The following is a 10,530-nucleotide window of genomic DNA, read 5'->3' on the forward strand; positions in this document are numbered from 1 at the left end:
CAAGTAAAATCCCTTCTCTTCCAAAGATTGTTTTTGGGAATCTTGAATTTTCATTTCCTTTTCCAAATCGCTCATGCAAACACCTTCTTATGAAAATTTAGACCATTTTTCATCAATTGCATTGCTCTCATTACCACATCACAATATTGTTACCGCAAATCCACAATAGTGATTTAGGAAGAAGTAGTTATTTGTCCTCTGAGTTTGGTATATAGAGAATTGGCACAAATGTGTAGTTAAGTTATTGGGAGAATAAGTAAAAATTCGTGTGGATGATATAAAAAAAAAGAAGAATATGTGGATGAAAAATTAATGAATATTAGACTATTTCCAAAAAATGTAACAAAATAAGTTAAAACGACAAAAATAGAAATTATAGCAAACTCAAAAGAACGGATTAATTGATATTAAAGCAGCTCCCTTTCCAAAGACTTTTTTTGACTCTTGAATTTCCATTCCCTTTTTAAAATTGCGCTTGCAAACACTTCCTTAAGAAAAAGAAAATTTAGACAAAGTTTTTACAAATTTGGGTTCGAATTACTAATGTTCATATCGATTTTAGTTATTCAAACATGTCCTTCACTCAATTATATTCTAATGTTATCGACTATTTAACCTCCTAGTTTAAAATCTGCTGACAATACTAATGTCTTAGAGACTTGATGATGCGTGCTAGTCAACATGGTAAGTCTCGTGTAATCCCTTGAACCTTATTACGTAACGATACGAACACGGAGTGTCATACAGATAAACACAACTGAGCTCCACACCATTCAACACATAAGATACTTGTATAGTTTAGAAACAATATGTACACAAATTCTTGATACATTATATCAACACGTTTACATTTCGAAAGCAGTACTCAAAAATCCTACAATTGCCCAAGTTTTGCGATCGTAAGATATCAAGATACATGCATGAAGTTGCGAATGAATTTCCTTATTCTTCACTCACTTTTACCCTTGAAAATGCGAAAAAGCCGAGTGGATGTCAACTTCACACCATAGTGAAAAACCGAGTCCTTATTGAATTATCACATAATCAGCATCATGCGGGAAGTTCTCTGAAGGAAAACTCTGCTGAGGATTCTCTTGACGAACTTGAGCATGAGTTTCTGCCTCGTGCTGAAACATCTTGACTAATTCCTCGAGCTCCAATTTTCTCACTTCTACCTGCTCTTCAGAGACGGGCTGTTTCAGTCCAAGATATATTATGCCAACCCCAACCAGAATAGCCCCTATGAATAGTAGAATTCCTGTAAACAGACCAAATGCATATGGTGTGTTACTAGCACCCGGAATTCCATCAACATTAATGCCGAAGAGCCCAGTTATGATAGACAATACAAGTCCGCATCCACCAAAGACCGCTAAATTGTGTGTAACTCGAAGACTTCGGTCCTGGATCAAAATTCCGCAACAATGGGTTTGTTACAAGTATTCTACCTAAAGTACAATATACTTTAACGAGATCCAAATAAGTAAAAAAAAAATCAGTTAAATCAGTAAAAATTAGTTAAGAATAAAAAATCAGTTACAATCCGTAAAAATTAGTTTCCAACAGTAAAAACCATCTTCAATCAGTAAAAATCTGTTATAATCAGCAAAAATTAGATTTGCATCACTAAAAGTCGGTTACTATTAGTAAAAACCAGGTGAACTAAACAGTGCCTAAGTTATTGAAATTTGCAACTTGCACATGTGCATCACACAAGATTTTTGCCTTTTTGCACCAAACGAGCAGTTAAAATTTGCTTCGGTCTAAAAGCGAGTAGCATAGAAATTACTTGACAAGAAAACATGAAATAGAATATCTAGAGGTCGTTTGGTTTCCTCTTAATTCCTTGGCCTTTCTATTTCAACTGCTTATTTCCATAGTTGTTTGATTGAAATTTTTCGAGAAAGCATAGGAAATAAAAATTTACATGGAAGCAGAAATTCCCACAAAGTGTAGGAACTTAATTACAATGGGTTGTCACCTTGTTGGTAACTCCAAATTGTGTCAATTGCAAATTTGACAAAGGAAGTAACTTTCAAAGAATTCAAAATTCGTGTCAATCAAACGAGCTCGTAGATGGTCTAAGAATTCCATAAAGTCAACCTATGTTACTTGGACTCGGTACTGATGTCGGGTACTAGTACGCGTTCAAGTGTCTAATACGTCTAATATTCAATTTTACGCCTAATATGAAGTGTCTAAGTGCCATACGAAATTACCAATTTCCCAACATCAAGGATCAGACACAAGTATGTGAAGCAAAATGAAGAGTCCGATTAACATAGAAGTCAACTAATAACCAGGAAAGGGACAAAATGTATGACAGATACAAACCTGCAGCCAAGCACGAATATTACTCTGCATAACATCTTGAATGGTAAACAATCGACCACGAACTGCCTCTTGTTCATCAATCATTTCCCTTGTACTCTTTCTTACCAATTCGAGTAAGCCTCTTGCTGCATTCCCACGTAGCTGGTGAAGAAGCTCAAATATGATCTCCTCCCTCGCATGAAGTGACCACTTCACTCTAATGACCTAACTAAACAAAATACATGCAGTCACCAAAACAGACAATGAAATATAAATGAGAGTACAAATGTAAAATTATTTTAGATGGATATTTCGTTTTAGGCAAAAATCTCGGATACTTTTACAACATAACCTAGCTGGTGAGACCACAAGCATGGAAAAAATGGCGGTCGCAAATGTGTTTGCGGAAATAGTAGTAGTGTCGTGGAAAATGCGGTGTGATTTTTGAAAAAACAAATCACATAAAGGGGGTTTTGTACTTATAATTGCATGTTTGTTGTTGAAAAACTATTATTATGCAATAAGATGCAACCAGCTATTATAGTTGCATTTAGATTATAGTTGCATTTAGTGTATAAGTAATTGACTTATAAGTTATTAGTTAATTATTTTTTGAGTTATGATATTTACAGCCCTTAGGGCTGTACATAAAAATTAATAAATTTTATTTATTATTAATAATTTTAACTTTCAAGAGAATCTAATCTAGAAATTGAAAAATAATTAATATTTTATATAATTATTTTTACTTCCCAAAAAAGAATAAATGCTAAAGTAATAAAGTATAATTAAATATTTATGTTTCCAAAGAAAAAATTATTAAATTACATAAATAAAATACAAGATTCTATCTTATATACAACCCTTAGGGCTCCATATATCATTTTCTTTAAGTGATTGTAATAATTATAGTTAGTGTCTTAATTATAGTTAGTGATCGTAACTACAATTTAAGTGATCGTAACTAAAATTAATGAAACTACAATTTAACTAAAATTATAAGTAACTACAATTTAAGTGATCGTAATAATTATAATTAGTGTCTTAATGGGTATTAATGAAACTTCAACCTAAAGACGAATAACGTTGTAACGGTGAAATATTGTTATAACAGTAAAATAATGGCGTTACGGTCAACGTGGCGTTTTAACCTTAAAATTTCATGAACCGCTACATAACAGAATTTAACATAGCGGAACCTTTCAAATAGGTTATGTAATGGGTGTTACGCAAGTAACGGGGGAGTTTTTATTCCATGACACAGGTGCCACAATTCGTCAAAAGTAGGTCGTATATATTAGAATAAAACATTTGACTTATAACATACTTTTATCGTTATTACAAACTGATTAGGGAAGTCATAACTCATAACTCAAACAAGGTTCAACGAAATCTGAAATTTGACTGTAAGTGTTAATCACATTCACAACTAATTATCGATCCTTTTAGCAGTCTCAGAAAACCATTAACTTCAAAAGTCAGCAAGAACAAATTAACCTCATCAAGTGATACCTGCATCTCGTGTGTTTTTTTGGAAGATTTTTTCAACATCTAAAGACAACATAATTGACAAGGTATCACAGCATGGACACTTATATAGATATATTACCGAAGACCTTTAGAGTGAGACAAAGAAACTCTAAGGGGTGTTTGGTATGAACTTTTTAATACTAAGTAAGAGATTCAATTACCATTACTACACATATTTGTTTGGTATGATATTAGGTTAACCCAATCCCTTTCTTGAGGGTAAAAGGGTAATGGATACCCTTACTTTGTTACCACCCATTTATGTCAAGTAACAAATTCTCTTTTCTATGATCAATTAAGTGTTTCCCTTATATTTTCATACCAAACAACATATAACTACAACCCATACCCTTACCCTTACTCCTCTTTATCATTTTCCTTTCCATTACATTTTATATTCCCATACCAAACACCCCCTAAATGTATTACCTTAGCCCCTCGGGATTTTAATGTATTACCCACAAGAAACACAGATAGCACTGCTGTATATATCACCTTAATAGCAGTTTATCAATACTTTCTTGCATGACCTAAGTATAATTATGGTGCAATGTCTCCAATATACATGCACGAAGAGTGCAAAGATTTCATGCATAATTCAAGCTTCACACTTAGGTGCCTTAATTTTGGCCCTGGTTAAAGTTCAAAATACAAATCTCCCAAACTCTCTTTCACCCTCACATCCAAACAAATAACATGTAAGATCTCAACCAAATGACAGTCTGAGATACCAATTTTTTTCCAAATGGAATCATCATTAGATGACTATCCTAGGTAACACTTCTATGTTCAAAAAGGAACAAATCTTTGTCGATTTGAAAATCTTGCCAATTGGATCCACAGATAATATACTAAGCATCTCTCAAGGTAAATTTCTTGAGAGCTTACAAACTAAAATGAAAATCAAGCAATTTAGGAAATTTGACTAACTTAGAAAGTTAATTTTTTTATTTTCAATTTCAACAATTTGAGAACTCCATCAGTCCATCCTTATAAATCACAAAATACGCGCAAATATAATTCAACTTTACATGCTAACAATGGTACATCATAGAGTTGTAAACATCAATCAACTAAGAAATGTATATACCTGTCTTGATAATTTTCGAACTTCTTGGTTAAGAATCACACCAAAAAGATGCCAATCTTCCTTATTCCTCCTACTCATAAGACATTGCGTAAAATATCAAAACTAAATGAAAAAACTACAGACAACCCAGTAAATTATAAATGATTACATGCTATTGCGAGAACAATACCTATTCACAAACTTCAATTCAACTTCATCTGCGGCACCAAAAATAGATTTCCTAAATAATCTGTACAGCAACAAAAAAAATGTAAACATTCACTGTCTTTTTGCAAATGAATATCAGATTTTGTGATGAAGTAATGCAACATAGGATAAAACATTATTTCCTCTATATCATAGTTGGCATTTAAGACTTCACTGTCTTTTTGCAAATAAATTAAGAGATTTTGTGATAAAATACTATTTCAGACAACCTTTTTTCAAGAACTACCTTTTTAATATTTTATCCACAAGAATTCCCCTTTTATCCAAATTCTTCTGCAAGAAACACCACTTGACAGATTATGTGAGTTGACTCATTTTCTCCCGTTGACTCCTTTTTACACTTAAAAATTTTGTAAGAAACTAATTTCTCAAAAACATTTTTTGCAAGTACTAATTAACTTTTAATTTTGGACATGAAATACCTCTTAAACAGAACTTTTTGCGCGTAATAATTGTGCGTTTTCTCAACAGTCACCCCTATTCCCCCCCTCTTCAATCTTCAAAGCTCCGCCTTTTTTCTCACTAAAGTCGTCTCATTTACTATCACTAGAGTGACTCATGTTCTCACTAAACTCTACCCATTATATACTTTCAAGATTTCATGAGAGTAACTCCTTACTTTGCAAAATAACCCCTTTTGTTGATAAAGTAACTGTTTGGTTTCATGTATGAAAGTCAATACGTGAGAAGATTTACTGATTGCACTCACTTTGTACTCATTTTGTCATCAAAATACCCATTATCACATACTCAACTTTATTTGTGATAAAAGATGGTTATTTACAATCCCCTAGAAAATGGAACGAACTATTCCTTTCCTTTGGATGTCTAAATCAAGACAAGCAAGCACTTCATTGTAAAACACGCTGGTCTTAAGGGAAATGAGGAGTCTGAGGACAGCAACATCACATATTGTCAGGACTTCTATTCCCCCTAGAGGACTGCAGATTTGCATTTACGCAGCCCCCATAACATGCTTTAGTTGTTTAATTAATTATGTTTTTCGTTATCTAGAAGAATAATTAGGAATCTGAAAACTCGCCTATCATCCCAACGGGCAAGACGACAGGCTAGATGAGCAATAACTTCATGTATTGTTCTTGGTGCATTATAACCAGCAGCAATAAGAAGCTCCTGGGGAAGACCAATTACAAAATCAGTTTAGAACATTTACATGTGATTCACATGAACAGAAAATAAATCCTAGAAGAATTGTCATTGAGATGATGCACCTGAACTTCCATCACTCCTAACACATTTACATTTGACGCAGATCCCTTGACATGCATTGCTGTTACTAAAAAGTTCTGTGCTTGCCAGGAACGTAGAACGACAGGAATATCATCTTCATCTAGAGGATCACCAGCTGACTGCCCCAATAGCTCGAACAAAATCCCTCCAGCGACTCTAACTGGGACCTGGTAAACAAATGTAGTGACATCAGCATCAAAATCTGCACATTTCAGGTGATGACAGCATCAATTAAAGTATCCCCTCATTTTCCAAAAAAAAATAAAAATAAAAAATCATAATACAATGGACTAACACATGTATCCATTTCTCAAGTAATATACTTCACTTTGATTAATGTTGATTTCTGAATCAAGCCCATCTTTTTACTTTTGAAAGTTCAATATTTGTAAATTTGGTCTTCATTTTGGTGGACAAGAAACATAATTAAAAATCGTAATCAGTCACTCACTCCTCAAGCCCTATTCTCCAATCCTTCCACATTATATAGATCAATTTGGCAGCCAAAGCTAAGAGCCATCCATAATTAACATAATTAATTGCACCGCCATAGACTGTACTAAGTGCAAGAAATGGCTTCAGTCCGCCAAGTACATGTGTTCAAGAAAAGTCATAGCTGAATAACACTGAATATATCTTACAATCAATTTCCATTTTCTATGAGTAGATCACAACAACAACATTTCGTTTTCCCAAAGCCATAATATATGTTCCTTTTATGCGAGGTTTGCGGTCAAATGTACGCAACCTTACCCATGTTAGTGATAACAAAAGGTTTTTTTTATCGGTCCATGGTAGAAAACACTATCACCAAGATACCAACTTTACATAAATAAGAAGTGCATATAATTTAATGAGTCATTTTAATATAGTCCAATCAACCCGAAAGTAATAAAAATGAAATATATATATATATATATATATATATATATATATATATATATATATATATATATAAAGTGCATACTTAATAGATAACTCTATGTTCTAATTGGGATTGTGAAGTGACAGCACCACAATTAGCATTCTCTAGTAACAATCAAATTTTAAATAACACAAAACAAAGTAATAAAAATGAAGAATATACGATGTGCATACTTAACACTTGCTACTTATGTCTATTAAAAGCAAATTACTTTTAAAAAATAGTTGATGGGTTCAACTTTTACTTGAAGGAGCAAGGAGTTGGAGAGTGGGCTACAACAAGAAAGATAACTAAGAAGCATAAATTTGGAATATCATAAAGGAGCAAATTTTCTTACAGTTTGTACTTATCCATTAAGTAAAAACAAACAAATTGTATAAAGTAAATACTGAATTCATTCAAGCAACAGAAAGACTCCAAAGAGTAAAATTATAGGTAAGAAAAACACAAATATTGACAAGTGAAATGTGTTTAAAAAGTAATAAGCAGGGAAGCCTGGTGAAAATTCTCGCCAAGTAAAAAAATTTACAATAGCTAATGAGCGCGAATTTCCATAAAGGCTTCAAATTAAGACTTCTCAGGACTATTAAGAAATCTATTATAGACAATAGCCAATGTGTCTGATTTTCCATAGAAGCATCAAATTAAGACTTTTGAATAGAAATTAAAAACTTTAATATTAACAAACACTATTTCAAGCAGTTGGCAGCCCCATTCGAATTTCGAGTTCAAAAGGGAATGGCTGACAGCCAACACAAGCTCCATATGGGTTTCTCTTATGGACTCACATCTTTGACACTAGTCACAGGACCCAATCAAGCTAACTTACGGCTTTTAGCAAGTTTATCATTTTGCATATACTATAATTTGTATATTCAAGTAGATAGCATCAGCCTTGCAAAGATATGATCTTATGTCCTCCATCCCCCTCCTAGTTCATATACATATCCGCTCCTACTTCGTTGAAGAGATTAGCAGATTTTCCCATCATAATAGTTTGATATTATCTCCAAGTAACAATCTTGTAAACAAATAAATCCATTCATAAACAGATTCTTAAATACAAATATGATGCAATTTATTATCAGCTAGAGAAAAAAGTGTCACCTCATAGAGAAGGTACTTCATCCGTTCACTTATTAATCGGCTTTCATCTCTTAAAGCAATACTAACAGCTGGATGTAACCACTGAGCACTGCTAAGCCATGAAGTAATATTAGGGTGAGTTGCATCTACATGACACCACCATACAGGACCCGCAGGTCTTTCCCAATACGGGGCGGCTAATTCTGCCACCGTAACCTCATCCTCCGTATCCATAAATTCAAATTGCTGAGATGCCCAATCAACATCTACTTGAACTTCGTTAACAAGTTCAGATATTCTACTCCAACCAATGGGCACCCAACGGCTTTCATAGAACTGATCTATTTTGCTAGCTTGGTTACCCATTTGATCATCCAAAACAGGAAAATGATAAGATCCTAACTCTGTATGGTAAAGAGAATCCTGATTATATATCCCATTTTGACCACTAATATTAGTTTCTCCATATGTAAAACTTTGCTTCTGATTCTGAGAATCATCAGTTTCCAACTTTCTTGGGTAAGGATATTGTGATGAAGTTTTCTGCTTCTGCATTTTACGACGACCTCGCAGATACTCAAAACCACAAATAAGCCCATCTGTCCACAGATTTGTCCCAGGTATAGCATCTCTATGATTATGATTTTTTGAAACTTCTGGCTTTGATGTAAGGTTTCTCTTATGGTTTGAACCCTCATTGCTCTTAAGACTCATTTTGTTCAATATTTAACAACAGCACAAATCCCAAATGTTTCTAAAACTGGAAAGGAGTAAGAAATCCTTTCTAAATATAGTTGTCACAGGATGTCAGAATCCCATCATTATAATGATCTAAAAATATGCTCACTGCATCCTTGTTCATGTCAATACCATAAAGCTCCTCGTCAGTCAATTTTTTCAGAATTCATACTAGAATGGATAAATCCAATTTCAAAACCCAATCCCCACCCTTTATTACCTGATAAAATACAGAAAAAATATATATAATCAGCCTATTTCTCCAGAAATCAATGTTTACAGTAAGTACCCATGAAAACCCTTGATTAAGTACACTCATAATCTCAAGATTTTTAAAATATATTTTCTTCAGCAATTCAAAGGTGGTGTAAAGCAAATATAATACAAGAACTATATATTTAATATTTTAGATGAATTACATATTATAATTTCACCCAAAAAGATAAAGATCAAAATTTCATAAAAAGTTGAGACAGTGAAATGGGCATTTCTGCAACTACATGATATGAGTAAATAAAAGGAGAAAAGGCACAGGAATCTAGAATTAAAAAATGAATTAATCAAGAAAGAAAAGTAAAGAACTTACCAGAAAGAATCAGCAACAAACACAAAGGGAAGAATAGCTTACTGCTTACAATGGAGAATTGAAGAACAAGTTACAAGACTAGTAAAGGGGTGGAAACTGGAAACATGTGGAAAACTGAGGCAATCCAGCATAAATTCCTCAATGTGGGAGCATTTTCATATTTTGAATTTTTTTTTTAATTGTTAATCATTAATTAAGGTATATTTTCATTTATAAATATTTCTTTGACCAAATTTGTAAATATTATCAATTTTATTTGCGATTATTATTAGAGTTTTTTTCATTTAAAATAATTTCAGATTTTTTTTCATCATAAACTAAAAAACAAATAAAGTTGTTCTTAATAATTTAAGGGCATTAGATAATAGCGAGAGAAGACAAGTTAATAATGGACCTAACTCTTTTTTTTCGGAAAAAGAAAAAAAATATTTATTAATCCAGAACAAAACAGTACAAAGAGTACCACTAATAAGAGAATCGTATCCCTGATTTGCATCAGCATGAAAGGTAGGCACACCTTTTAGAAAGGGTTCCCCATCTTTCACTCTTCATGTGCATAAGGGGAAGCAGAACTTCAAAGAAAGACAAAAGTGATTAACTATACGGTATAATCTAGTTACTCGTAATCAAAAGATTCCTAACTCTAGTTGAATTATTATAAGTATATTTTTTTATTTCAGTAAGGAATAAATTTAATTTTTTTTATCTCCATATATACTTTTGAATGTTCAAATATTTAAAATTTTAGGATATTTACTCACAATTTTTCTTTATCGTATGTCCATATAGTGAAGTTTGAACTAT

General features: G+C 32.7%; 1 protein-coding gene across 1 annotated transcript; it reads right to left on the reverse strand.

The window, feature by feature from the left end:
- Positions 1 to 772: 772 nt before the first annotated feature.
- On the reverse strand, positions 773 to 9,880 carry LOC130815222 (uncharacterized). The gene is made up of 8 exons (XM_057681610.1): positions 9,727 to 9,880; positions 8,424 to 9,360; positions 6,373 to 6,558; positions 6,183 to 6,274; positions 5,103 to 5,162; positions 4,934 to 5,003; positions 2,335 to 2,538; positions 773 to 1,403 (listed from the first exon to the last, which is right to left on the reverse strand). The coding sequence occupies exons 2-8, from the start codon at positions 9,114 to 9,116 to the stop codon at positions 1,026 to 1,028; spliced, it is 1,683 nt and encodes a 560-aa protein (XP_057537593.1). The 5' UTR covers positions 9,117 to 9,360; positions 9,727 to 9,880; the 3' UTR covers positions 773 to 1,025.
- Positions 9,881 to 10,530: the final 650 nt, after the last annotated feature.

This window comes from Amaranthus tricolor, chromosome 6 (genome assembly GCF_026212465.1).
Source record: "Amaranthus tricolor cultivar Red isolate AtriRed21 chromosome 6, ASM2621246v1, whole genome shotgun sequence".
NCBI classification, from domain to species: Eukaryota; Viridiplantae; Streptophyta; class Magnoliopsida; order Caryophyllales; family Amaranthaceae; genus Amaranthus; species Amaranthus tricolor.

Bases quoted from the DNA above. Each gene is read 5' to 3' on its own strand.
- LOC130815222 (XM_057681610.1), bottom strand. From the start codon at position 9,116: ATGAGTCTTAAGAGCAATGAGGGTTCAAACCATAAGAGAAACCTTACA. The intron at 6,559-8,423 runs GTGACACTTTTT...TTTGTTTACCAG, and splicing joins TGAAGTACCTTCTCTATGAG to GTCCCAGTTAGAGTCGCTGG. The intron at 2,539-4,933 runs GTATATACATTT...TTGTTTAGTTAG, and splicing joins TTCGAAAATTATCAAGACAG to GTCATTAGAGTGAAGTGGTC.